Genomic DNA, 14499 nt, shown 5'->3' on the forward strand with positions numbered 1-14499 from the left:
TAGAGTTTTGTCAGGACTGGCTCTCCCAAGGCCGTCAGTAGTTCCAATGGAATGTTGTCTACTCCGGGGGCCTTGTTTCGACTCAGATCTTTCAGTGTTCTGTCAGACTCTTCACGCAGTATCGTATCTCCCATTTCATCTTCATCTACATCCTCTTCCATTTCCATAATATTGTCCACAAGTACATCGCCCCTGTATAGACCCTCTATATACTGCTTCCACCTTTCTGCTTTCCCTTCTTTTCTTAGAACTGGGTTTCCATCTTAGCTCTCGATGTTCATGCAAGTGGTTCTCTTTTCTCCAAAGGTCTCTTTAATTTTCCTGTAGGCAGCATCTATCTTACCCCTAGTGAGATAAGCCTCTACATCCTTACATTTGTCCTGTAGCCATCCCTGCTTAACCATTTTGCACTTCCTGTCGATCTCATTTTTGAGACGTTTGTATTCCTTTTTGCCTGCTTCATTTACTGCATTTTTATATTTTCTCTCTTCATCATTTAAATTCAATATTTCTTCTGTTACTCAAGGATTTCTACTAGCCCTCGTCTTTTTTCTTACTTGATCCTCTGCTGCCTTCACTATTTCATCCTTCAAAGTTACCCATTCTTCTTCTACTGTATTTCTTTCCCCCACTCCTGCCATTTGTTCCTTTACGCTCTCCCTGAAACTCTGTACAACCTCTGCTTTAGTCAGTTTATCCAGATCCCATCTCCTTAAATTCCCACCTTTTTGCAGTTTCTTCAGTTTTAATCTACAGTTCATATCCAATAGATTGTGGTCAGAGTCCACATCTGCCCCTGGAAATGTCTTACTATTTAAAACCTGGTTCCCATCCTGCTGGCTTGCTACCATCCCCACGTCGGCCTCAGAGAGTCGAACTGGCGACCCGCCGTGGACTGGAACGCTGCGTGTAGCTGGTGGTGTGACACGCGACGCCGTCCAGGAGAGCTGCCACACTTGAATGAATCTCGTTAGAAACCCACACCTATTTATATGCTGCCGTGTGCCTCCGTTTAGCCATGGGCCCCACTTCACATCACGTACTCATAACACACTAGGTTGGCCAGTGGGCTCCTTCTGCCTGTGATTTGGGACGTGCAAAACTGTGTAAGTAGGCTGTTTAGGTTTTTATGTTGGTAACGTCACCTAGCGCTCTGTATGAAAATCACTCACTGGCTGTGCTGTGTGCAGTCTGTGGCTGGTTGGCATTGTTGTAATATTCACCAGTGTAGTGTTGGGCAGTTGGATGTGAACAGCGCGTAGCGTTGCGCAGTTGGAGGTGAGCACTTGCCCGCGAAAGGCAAAGGTCCCGCGTTCGAGCCTCGGTCCGACACACAGTTTTAATCTGCCAGGAAGTTTCATATCAGCGCACATCTGCTGCAGAGTGAAAATCTCGTTCTGGTATCTCAGATATGCTTACTCTGTCTTTTAATTAAAGCCAGCACAAAGGAATAAATGTGCGAGTTCTAGCGGAACTTCTAATTATCTCTTCGTGTATATTGAGGAACAGCTCAGCAAGTATGCACGCAAGTTCGTAATGACGGCCCTTTCTCTAGACAAATTGTCTGCCATGAGGCTGAGCAAAAGTCACATCGAATTCGCTTACTGTCTCAAGCCATGCTTCTGAAGGCACAAGTAAACTTCCCTTAGGAATCACGCACAACCAGCTGACAGAGTTTTCTCGTGAAACAGATATTAGCACTTCAGTAGGTGTGGCTAATGTTCTGTCGTACTGCCTGAACCGACGAGCTATATATCCGCCAAGGCACCGAAATCCCTCCACGGTACAGTGCAAACCCACGGATGCTGATGATCTCTCATAATTTTCTGCAGTCAGCTGTATATCGTCAATTTCTGCCCTTCAACCACTGACAGTGCTTCAGACATATCTGGAAAGCAACTGAATACTGCTGCAGTCACAAATGTTCCTTTTTCATCAGGTTCAAAAAAAGAAGCATTACATAGAGGACCGCCGAAAGCAATGGCACTTAAAAATAATAGCCTTATTCTATTTTTCATATCTACTGCAGTTGGGTGGTCGTAAAAATGTCCCAGGCTCCTTGCAGGAGAAAAAAGTCTTCCAGACAGTCGTAATTCCGCCCGGCAGTAAGTACATACACTACGTGATCAAAACTGTCCGGACACCCCCAAAAACATACGTTTTTGGTATTAGGTGCATTGCGCTGCCACCTACTGCCTCCGTATCACCGACCTCAGTAGTCATTAGACATCGTGAGAGAGCGGAATGGGGCGCTCCGCGGAACTCACGCACTTCGAACGTGGTCAGGTGATTGGGTGTCACTTGCGTCATACGTCTGTACGCACACTCCCAAAGATTCCTGGGTCCGTTGTTTCCGGTGTGATAGTGAAGTGGAAACGTGAAGGGACGCGTACAGCACAAAAGCGTACAGGCCGACCTCGTCTGTTGACTGACAGAGACCGCCGACAGTTGAAGAGGGTCGTAACGTGTAATAGGCAGACGTCTTTCCAGACCATCACACAGGAATTCCAGACTGCATCAGGATCCACTGCAAGTACTATGTCAGATAGGAGGGAGGTGAGAAAACTTGGATTTCATGGTAGAGCGGCTGCTCATAAGCCACACATCATGCCGGTAAATGCCAAACGACGCCTCGCTTGGTGTAAGGAACTTAACCATTTGAAGATTGAGCAGTGGAAAAACAATGTGTGGAGTGACGAATCACGGTACACAATGTGACGATCTGATGGCAGGGCGTGGGTATGGCAAATGCCCGGTGAACGTTATCTGCCAGCGTGTGTAGTGCCAACAGTAAAATTCGGAGGCGGTGGTGTTATGGTGTGGTCGTGTTTTTCGTGTAGGGGGCTTGAACCCCTTGTTGTTTTGCAGCACAGGCCTATATTGATGTTTCAAGCAGCTTTTTTCTTGCCACTGTTAAAGAGCAATTCGGGGATGGCGATTGCATCTTTCAACTCGATCGAGCACCTGTTCAAAATGCATGTCCTGTGGCGGAGTGGTTAGACGACAATAACATCCCTGTAATGGATTAGCTTGCACACAGTCCTGACCTGAATCCCATAGAATACCTTTGGTATGTTTGGAGCGCCGACTTCGTGCCAGGCCTCACCGACCGACATCGATACCTCTCCTCAGTGCAGCACTCCGTGAAGAATGGGCTGCCATTCCCCAAGACACGTTCCGGCACCTGATTGAACGTATGCCTGCTAGAGTGGAAGCTGTCATCAAGGCTAAGGGTGGACCAACACCATATTCATTTCCAGCATTACTGATGGAGTGCGTCACGAACTTGTAAGTCATTTTCAGTCAGGCGTCCGGGTACTTTTGATCACATAGTGTATTTGACATCGTATTCTCTTAAGTCACAAAATAGACCTACAAGTACCCAGCCGCTGTGGCCGAGCGGTTGTAGGCGCTTCAGTCCGGAACCGCGCTGCTGCTACGGTCGCAGGTTCGAATCCTGCCTCTGGGCATGGATGTGTGATGTCATTAGGTTAGTTAGGTTTTAGTAGTTCTAAGTTCTAGGGGACTGATGACCTCGGATGTTAAGTCCCATAGTGCTGAGAGCCATTTGAACCATTTGAAGACCTACAAGTGGAATACATTTCGTGAATCCATTCTGAAAAGGTAAAAAATGTCTTGATGATCCAATGTGCATGCTCTCACAGCATCTGTACACTGGAGAGCCAAAGAAAGTGGTAGAGCTGCCTAATACCGTGTAGGGCCCCCGCAGGCACGCAGAAGTGCCGCAACATGACGTGGTATGGCACTCGAATACCAGTTTCTTTGGCCCTTCAGTGTACGGCAGGTGGGTCGGCTCGGACTGATGAACAGATTTGGCAGTGCTGCAAGTGCGAGACTTGCTGTGGTGTGTGGCAGGGACGCTGCTGGCGTACACGCTGGTGTCGACGTGCGTGCTCATCCTGCGCTACCAGCCGCACTCCACCAACCTGGTGGAGCTGCTGCCCCAGTCGCTGCGGACGCCCATCCGCGGCTCGCCCACCAAGGAGAACCTCAGCAACGGTCAGGTGAGTCCGGCCCACACCTCGCTCAGTAACCACTCAGCATGTCAGCCCGGTTGGCCGTGCGGTCTAATGCACTGCTTTCCGGGTGGGGAGGAGTGCCCGGTCCCCGGCACGAATCCGCCCGGCGGACCTGTGTCGAGATCTGGTGAACCGGCCAGTCTGTGGATGCTTTTTAGGCGGTTTGCCATCTGCCTCGGCGAATGTGGGCTCGTTCCCCTTATTCCGCCTCAACTACACTATGTCGGCGATTGCTGCGCGAACAAGTTCTCCAGTACGCGTACACCACCATTACTCTATCCGAGAGTGTGTGAGACGTTCCCTGGGGGGTCCACCGGGGGCCGAACCGCACAATAACCCTGGGTTCGGTGTGGGGCGGCGGAGGGGTGAAGTGGACTGCGGTAGTCGTCGTGGCGCTGTAGACCAGTGCGGCTGCGGCGGGGACGGAGCCTCTCCGGTTTACATACAATACAACCACTCAGCTCTCGTCCCTACCAAAGTAAAGACCGATCGATGTCTACGTCTACATCTACATGGTTACTCTGCAATTCACACTTAAGTGCCTGGCAGAGGGTTCATCGAACCGTTTTCATACTACTTCTCTACCATTCCACTCTCGAATGGCGCGTGGGAAAAAGGAACACCTAAATCTTTCCGTTCGAGCTCTGATTTCTCTTATTTTATTATGATGATCTTTTCTCCGTACATAGGTGGGTGTCAACAAAATATTTTCGCCTTTGGAAAAGAAAGTTGGTGATTGAAATTTCGTAAATACATCTCGCCGCAAAGAAAACCGCCTTTGTTTCAGTGACTGCCACCCCAACTCGCGTATCATATCAGTGACATTCTTGCCCCTATTGCGCGATAACACGAAACGGGCTGCCCTTCTTTGCACTTTTTCCGCGTCCTCCGTCAATACTACCTGGTAAGGATCCCACGCCGACCGTTGTGGTCGAGCGGTTCTAGGCACTTCAGTCCGGAACCGCGCTGCTGCTATGGTCGCTGGTTCGAATCCTCCCTCGGGCATTGATGTGTGTGATCTCCTTAGGTGTGTGATGACCTCAGATATTAAGTCCCATAGTGCTCAGAGCCATTTTAACAATTTTTTGAAGGATCCCACACCGCGGAGCAATAGTCCAGCAGAGGACGGACAAGTGTAATGTAGGCTGTCTCTTTAGTGGGTTTGTCGCATCTTCTAACTGTTCTCCAACAAAGCGCAGTCTTTGTTTTGCTTTCCCCACAATATTATCTATGTGGTCTTTCCAATTTAAGTTGGTCGTAATTGTATTTCCCACGTATTTAGTCGAATTGACAGCCCTTAGATTTGTGCGATGTATCGTATACCCAAAATTTATCGCATTTCTTTTAGTACCCATGTGGATGACCTCGCACTTTTCTTTGTTTAGTGCCAATTTGCACTTTTCGCACCGTACAGAAATTCTCTCTAGATCATTTTGTAATTGGAATTGATCGCGTGATCATTTTACTACACGGTAAATTACAGCATCATCTGCAAACAATCTAAGGGAGCTGCTCAGATTATCACCTAGATCATTTATATAAATCAGTAACAGCAGAGGGCCTACGACACTACCTAGAGGAACGCCAGATATCACTTCTGTTCTACTCGATGATTTACCGTCTATCACTGCGAACTGTGACATCTCTGAGAGGAAATCACGAATCCAGTCACACAACTGAGACGATACTCCAAACGCACGCAATTTGATTAATAGTCGCTCGTGAGGAACGGTATCAAGAGCCTTCTGGAAATCTAGGAAAATGGAATCGATCTGGGATCCCTTGTCGACAGCACTTCATGAGAATAAAGAGCTAACTATGATATTTTCTGAATCGGTGTTGGTTATGTATCAATAAGTCATTTTCTTCAAGGTGACTGATAATGTTCGAGTACAGTGTCCAAAATCCTACTGCAAATTGAGATCAGTGATACGGGTCTGTAATTCAATGGGTTACTCCTGTTTCCTATCTTGAATATTGGTGTGACCTGTGTGGCGCAGTGGTCAGCACACTGGACTCACATTCGGGAGGACGACGGTTCGAAACCCCCTCCGGCCACCCACATTTAGGTTCCCCGCGATTACCCTAAATCGCTGCAGGCAAATGCTGGGATGGTTCCTCTTAATTCGTGAGGCGATCTGCAGTCCGTCTACCGTGCACTCAGTGAGACTATCGCGTCTCTGGCAAAGTGTGATGCATTTGTAACAGCTCTAGCTGTTACGAAATGCAACTGCCCATCGCAGCTAGCGATAGCGGCGTTAAGATAACCTGTCCACACTCTTACGGAGATTCTCTCAAATCTGGCCTTTTGCAGACCTAAACACCAAATGAATACTGTTGCTATTTACGCGTACGATGTATGAAATCACGGCTGCACTACAGTCTGCTCCAAATTTTGGATCACGAAGACGCGGCCGACTGTACTTTATTCGCAGCCCCACCGTTACTTCCTCAAGGAGACGCCGTACGAATGAGAAACACCTACTGGTTAAAACCGACACCGGTATTTTAGTTCTGAATAACCGGTATTTTGGGGTATTTATCTGCTCTCTGTTGCGGCAGGCATTTATGTTTTACTAATAACCTTGTAACCTCCCAACAGTAAAATGAAATAAAAATAAATCATTGGCATTCAGTATAACCTCCTCACAAAAAAAATTCCGTAACCTCCCAACAGTAAAAACAATATAATTATTTATTTCATTCACATTCAGCGTAACCTTCCAACAGTTTATTATTCCGTAACCGAGGAATAATAAAAATGTGACTCACTTATAACCTTTCAATAATTGACTGTGAATTTAAACTGGTAAATTTTGGACGTCAGCAGCGCTGCGTCATGGCCCTGAAAGATCATTCTGAATAAAAAATGAAAATTCTTACCTCAATGAAGTCGCCGGATAACGCGTATATATCTGCTCCTATATGAAATTTTTCTGGCACAGCCCAGTGCGATGCTGGCCGATAGATTTGTCATGTATAAAAGGAAACAACTGATTTTTCTTTACAATAATCGGGATGACCATGGATTGGAGGAATTACTAAATTCTTTAAATTGAGATGAATGATTGTCAAAAGTTAATTTTTATAAAAAATATTATTATTAAGAGATCTTTTTAAACATTTACATGGGACTTGATATAACAATAGTACATATGCGCGAGGCTGCTTTCACCTTATACTACAACGCTCAGGCTCCGCCATCGCTTTCCACGACCGGCCCAGCCAACTCGATACACCAGACTGCTACCAACTACTTACTCCTACTGACACACAGTCCCTACTGCAGCCAACACTGCTCTTTGGTCTGAGATTCTCTTATAGCTTACATATCGCAGGCAGCGCGTGAGCAATCCATGGAGGTAAGAATAAGGGGAGATGGCGCTACGTATCCCAGCCGTACTACGTTTTGAAGCCATGGGGGCGTGGCTCGCCGCCATGACACTCTGACCAAAACATTGCCAGTGTGCTATAGCGCTGCGTCTATTACAGTCGCTAATTGCACCATATACGCATGTAACGTCATCAGATTGGTTGTTTCAAAGTTTTTGTTTAAAATAAAATCTCTTAAAGGCGAAATTCCGCGTTTCTTCTGATTAAAAATAGTTTTTAATGTAATATTACGAATAGCTAGCCTTCAATGTAAACGATACAATTTTGTTAATTCACTAATAATCGTGTATCACAAACTAAATAATACAAACTGAAAACTAAGTTAGCTATACCCTCCCTCCAAAGCCCCATAAATACATCTTGTTTGTAATACGTACTGGGACATTTCAGTTACGTTACACTGCTGGAGAACACTGTTCATTACCACCAATATTTACTGAAATACGGTACATAGAATGGCAAATCTACACAGTGTCCTGTTTGGGCCTATACTTTATGCCAGTTAATGTAGTGTTAGCTTTTAATTTGGTACATGATGAAGACAAAGTGAGTTACTCAACACTTGGATTATCGACGATACGTATGTATTATACTGAAACGTGAACTTGAAAACTAAGAATTTAATTCTTTGAATTAACATACCTTTTGCAAATGTTTTGGGTGTGTAGGGAAAACTGATGGTACAGCATTTTCTCGGAGCCTTACTTTTGAAAGGGAAGTTCGGTCTATGTCCTCTTCTCGGAAATGCTGAGAACATATAGTGCTCCATTTAGACGCACGCCAATTCTTCCTCCTCACGGCATTCTCCCACAGAGCTTTCCGACTTTCATTTTTAGGAAATCTAAAATCATACAGGAGAAAAACACGCTATAGTACAAGTACCGATGTAGCACACGTTCATTCACAATGAAGTTGTAAAATCACACTTAACGAGACAACGTACACACGAAATGTTATTCCCTTCGATTTCGCATCACAATCAGAACGGTTCGTACATCCGAACACCACACAAGTCACCATAATAGCGCAAAATCCTTCCAAAAGCGAGCGACAAGCCTATGCACATAAGCTTACAGCAGCAATGTTTTGGTCGGATTGAGAAGGCTACCCTCGCCTTCACATAGCTTCGCAGCTGTGACTCCACGGGGTCTCCCTCTATTCTTACCTCCATGGAGCAATCGATCGAAATTGCATGTGCTCGAGTGCGCTAGCAACAAATTCCTTAATCATGGACCTCTTACAACCTAGTATGAAAACCGAAATATCAATTAGCCAAAGCAACAATGCTAAAAGTTTTCATTTTGAATTCAAACTTTGTCACAAAGGGAGTCACTCCCTTTTTGCGTCGGTTTGAAATATTGCGTTATTATAAAAAATGAGCTATTTTATTAACAACGCCGATAGAAACGAGCAACAAAAAGATGCCATAACAACTGGTACAGCATTGCTGAGACATTAATGTTCCTGTTGCCATATGTCTCGTTGTTCTTCACAGGAATACAGTGCCGCTATGCTTACTGTATGACTAAATCGCAGGTGACGTGTGTGTGCTCCGAAGAAGCGAAGCTTACGTTTGAATGCCTCTGACGTGTGGTGGAGACAAACAGCAAGACGTATACGTGTGTGTAATACATTGGGGCAGTGAAGGGCGAGCGACGTTTGTGTGCGTGAACCGTCAACCATAGCTCTGCCCGTCAACCGACAAACGGCAACAGGGCAATCCCACAGCCAGTCAGAGCGCGTGGTGCCAAGTTTCCGTAGTTTAAAAATGGTTTGTCGTCGACGTACACAACATTAGTAATTTTGATTCCTACTGGCAACGGCTATCCAGGGTTAACATTTCGTGACACAATGTTAAAAAATATATCGGCTCGACCACTTGTTTATAGTGTAAAACACTAAGATTTACGCGTTTCGGAAGTCAAGCTTCCATCGTGAGAATAATAAAAAGTAAAAGAACCTGTTAAAACTCGCTAAAATGGAACATGCACCAGGCACAATAAAACTGATAATAAAATTAAAACACCGTGGCTGCTTCCCTTGTTACAGCCGTGTCTTCCAAGGTGCATCTCCACATAGCCGTCAAAATATAAAAAAACTCTAAAATGGTGTCGCCTATGGTGTTCAACATCTAACCACATGGCTCTCTCCTCTATCGTCGTAAACCGCCCGTGCGTCTTCGTTGATATCACACACCACGTAGCCAAACACGGCACTGAAACGCGAGTCAGCTCACGGGCAAGTAAACAAGGAAGTCACAGAGATGTCTATACAAACAGATAACGTATACATAACGTACTTTAAACATAGCGATGCTTTCCGGTTTAATAATTTCGAAAAGTCAGCTGTAGCCACGCATATTTGGGAAACGGGACACCCCATGTTGGGAATAGATCAGGATCTCGTAATTTTACATAGACAGGACAAAGGCAAAAAGCTGGATCTACTACAACAGCTGGAAATTACGATACATAGCATGGATAATCAGAACACACTGAATGGACAGCTAACTGGTGATACAAATAATTTTTTCAAACATTTCACTGGTTTCTTTTAGTAACTACATTTTTAGCAATTGGCAGGATACGATCATTTTATGAGGTCCTTGGAACATGTATACGTATCTGTTTGTATAGACATCTGTGACTTCCTTGTTTACTTGCGCGTGAGCTCACCCGCGTTTCAGTGTCGTGTTTGGCTACGTGGTGTGTGGTATCGACGAAGACGCACGGGCGGTTTACGACGATAGAAAAAATGGTTCAAATGGCTCTGAGCACTATGGGACTCAACTGCTGAGGTCATTAGTCCCCTAGAACTTAGAACTAGTTAAACCTAACTAACCTAAGGACATCACAAACATCCATGCCCGAGGCAGGATTCGAACCTGCGACCGTAGTGTACGACGATAGAGGAGAGAGCCATGTGGTTAGATGTTGAACATCATAGGCGACATCATTTTAGAGTTTTTTGTATTTTGACGACTATGTGGAGATGCACCTTGGAAGACACGGCCGGCCGGCCGAAGTGGCCGTGCGGTTAAAGGCGCTGCAGTCTGGAACCGCAAGACCGCTACGGTCGCAGGTTCGAATCCTGCCTAGGGCATGGATGTTTGTGATGTCCTTAGGTTAGTTAGGTTTAACTAGTTCTAAGTTCTAGGGGACTAATGACCTCAGCAGTTGAGTCCCATAGTGCTCAGAGCCAAGACACGGCTGCAACAAGGGTGTTTTAATTTTATTATCAGTTTTATTGTGCCTGGTGCATGTTCCATTTTAGCGAGTTTTAACATGTTCTTTTACTTTTTATTATTCTGATGATGGGAGCTTGACTTCCGGAACGCGTCAATCTTACTGTTTCACACTATAAACAAGTGGCTGAGCCGATATATTTTTTTTAACACTGACATCCACAACCACGGCCTCTCATCCAGTATGGATAAAAATCAAAGTTCGTGACACAATTTTTTTTCCACCTGTATATGTGCAGTGTGCAACACATGGCCACCTCCTGGTCCATTCGGCAGTTTCGCGCTCTCGTCGCCGGACATCCATTGGATTGCAGAGTGGCACCAACCCTAGTCTCGAAATATTTTTACGAAGTGGCACAACAGTGAAGTACAATCCTTCATTTACTTTAAAGGATTAAAGAATTGTCTACCATTTCTATGAAACGATAAAAGAGGAAGGAAATTGTGGTAACAGTAATAAATTGAAAATTTAACAACAATTCATTCATAATACACAATAAAAATAGAAAGTATCTGATCTACTCTCTGTGCCTACATAATATGCATTTATCTGTTTATAGTCCTCGAAAACGGAGAAATTCCCATGAAAAATATTCTACAACCACAGTTTTCACCCTTTAACACTGACTATTCGTAATGGCCAAATAGTAGTACGATCTCTGATTACCACATGACTTTTGAACAGAGTTTCAAAAAAATTACACTCATGCTCATAAATTAAGGATAATTGCAGAATGTGGCGGGTGCCACACAACGTGGCACTACACAAAACTGGCGCTAATAGTATAGGCACATAGGGAACACACACAACACAGACCTGTAGGTCCACGGTATTGGTGATAAGTTGAGAAAACCGTCCCGAAACTCGTGTGCTACGAAACGCCACTGTTTCCTGCGCATGTACCCCGACATTTATATGGGATATGACCACCGTGCACACGTACACAGGCCGCTCAACGGGTTGGCATACTCTGGACCAGGTGGTCGAGCAGCTGCTGGGGTATAGCCTCCCATTCTTGCACCAGAGCCTGTCGGAGCTCCTGAAGTGTCCTAGGGGTTTGAAGACGTGCAGCGATACGTCGACCGAGAGCATCCCAGACGTGCTCGATGGGGTTTAGGTCTGGAGAACAGGCAGGCCACCCCATTAGCCCGATATCTTCTGTTTCAAGGTACTCCTCCACGATGGCACTCGGTAGGACCATGCGTTATCATCCATCAGGAGCAAGGTGGGACCCACTGCACCCCTGAAGAGGCGGACATACTGGTGCAAAATGACGTCCCGATACACCTGACCTGTTACAGTTCCTCTGTCAAAGACATGCAAGGGTGTACGTGCACCAATCATAATCCCACCCCACACCATCAAACCACGACCTCCATACAGGTCCCTTTCAAGGACATTAAGAGGTTGGTATGTGGTTCCTGGTTCACGCCAGATGAAAACCCGGCGAGAATCACTGTTCAGAGTATACCTGGACTCGTCTGTTAACATAGCCTGGGACCACTGTTCCAATGACCATGTACTGTGTTCTTGACACCAGGTTTTACGGGCTCTCCTGTGACCAGGGGTCAGTGGAATGCACCTTCCAGGTCTCCAGTCTGTTCAGTCGTCTGTAGACTGTGTGTCTGGAGACAACTGTTCCAGTGGCTGCGGTAAGGTCCCGAGCGAGGCTACCTGCAGTACTCCGTGGCCGTCTGCGGGCACTGATGGTGAGATGTCGGTCTTCTTGCGGTGCTGTACACTGTGGACGTCCCGTACTGTAGCGCCTGGACACGTTTCCTGTCTGCTGGAATCGTTGCCGTAATCTTGAGATCACACTTTGTAGCACACGGAGGGCCCGTGCTACGACCTGCTGTGTTTGACCAGCCTCCAGTCGCCCTAGTATCCTACCCCTCATAACGTCATCAATATGTGTTCTTTGAGCCATTTTCAGCACACAGTCACCATTAGCACGTCTGAAAATGTCTGCACACTTACTGGCTGCACCGTACTCTGACATGCACCAACACACCTCTGCGTATGTGGACTGCTGCCAGCGCCACCGTGCGACGACCGCAGGTCAAATGCACCGCACGGTCAGACCCCGAGGTGATTTAAACCCGCAAACCGCCCACCTGAGCGCTGTTTCACCGTGTATCAGCATTATCCTTAATGTATGAGCATGAGTGCAGAATCAATAGCAGAATACTGTGGATTTTTTTTTTTTTTTTTGTAGTGTTCAGCCACTGATCACTTTTCCAGAAAAGCAGCAAATGGTTTTATTTGCGTGTTTAATTTTATATTTGGAATGTATCTACCTTGTAACTGCGAGAGTCAAAATTCTTCCATCTTTGTTCAACTTCTACGTTTATTACAGGAAAACCGAAAATCAGTTATTTAAGATACCGGTTATTTTGAGCGGTTTTAATAGTCAATTTAAACTGGCGCTGAAAAGCCAGCATAACCGAAAACCTCTTGTTTCGGAGATAACTGCCATCCCTTAGACGCCATAGTTCATGGGAGTGATTTCTGACAATACTTACGATGATTCGTCGACTCAAAGTGTCATGGTATGAAAATTGTTTCACTGTTTACACAGGTAATTAAGAATATATAACATTTGTAATTTTCTTGATACATTAATTGCTAAATGCACCTGCATTAAAATCTGTATAAATGCGTATGATTTAACATTTGCTATTCTTCCTCTTATTCTTCCTGAAACGCTTCTGCTTATGCATGTCATAAACTGAGCCAAGCCTCCTTTCTCTCACAGTCCATCATTTAGCATCTTCTCCCTTTGCAGTCCTCTAGGTTCATATCGTCCTTCACCTGGTCTCTTCATCTTGTTTGTGGTCTTCCAACTGGTCTTCTTCCAGATTCTGACCATTCTAAGGATGTTCTAGGTAGCCTTTTCTGCCCCATTCTTTGTCTCCATAGTTCCCTGTAGTCGCCGGCCTTTGTGGCTGAGCGGTTCTAGGCGCTTCAGTCTGGAACCGCGCGACCGCTACGGTCGCACGTTCGAATTCTGCCTCGGGCACGGATGTGTGTGATGTCACTAGGTTAGTTAGGTGCAAATGTTCTCTTTACGGATGAGGCTTCATTCCAACGTGATCAAATTGTAAATTTTCACAATCAACATGTGTGGGCTGACGAGAATCCGCACGCAATTGTGCAATCACGTCATCAACACAGATTTTCTGTGAACGTTTGGGCAGGCATTGTTGGTGATGTCTCGATTGGGCCCCATGTTCTTCCACCTACGCTCAATGGAGCACGTTATCATGATTTCATACGGGATACTCTACCTGTGCTGCTAGAACATGTGCCTTTACAAGTACGACACAACATGTGGTTCATGCACGATGGAGCTCCTGCACATTTCAGTCGAAGTGTTCGTACGCTTCTCAACAACAGATTCGGTGACTGACGGATTGGTAGAGGCGGACCAATTCCGTGGCCTCCACGCTCTCCTGACCTCAACCCTCTTGACTTTCATTTATGGGGGCATTTGAAAGCTCTTGTCTACGCAACCCCGGTACCAAATGTAGAGACTCGTATTGTGGACGGCTGTGATACAATATGGCATTCTCCAGGGCTGCATCAGCGCATCAGGGATTCCGTGCGACGGATGGTGGATGCACGTATCCTCGCTAACGGAGGACATTTTGAACATTTCCTGTAACAAAGTGTTTGAAGTCACGCTGGTACGTTCTGTTGCTGTGTGTTTCCATTCCATGATTAATGTGATTTGAAGAAAAGTAATAAAACGAGCTGTAACATGGAAAGTAAGCGTTTCCGGACACACGTCCACATAACATATTTTCTTTCTTTGTTTCCTG

At 45.6% G+C, this 14499-nt stretch overlaps 1 protein-coding gene across 1 annotated transcript in view; it reads left to right on the plus strand.

Moving 5' to 3' along the window:
• The window catches only part of LOC124720151 (probable cationic amino acid transporter), a 444710-nt gene that overhangs the window by 365750 nt on the left and 64461 nt on the right, over positions 1 to 14499 (plus strand). The window contains exon 8 of the mRNA XM_047245457.1: positions 3877 to 4025. Coding sequence (XP_047101413.1) covers positions 3877 to 4025 — 149 coding nt within the window. The remainder of the gene's footprint in view (positions 1 to 3876; positions 4026 to 14499) is intronic.

Source organism: Schistocerca piceifrons, chromosome 11, assembly GCF_021461385.2.
Source record: "Schistocerca piceifrons isolate TAMUIC-IGC-003096 chromosome 11, iqSchPice1.1, whole genome shotgun sequence".
Taxonomy (NCBI): Eukaryota; Metazoa; Arthropoda; class Insecta; order Orthoptera; family Acrididae; genus Schistocerca; species Schistocerca piceifrons.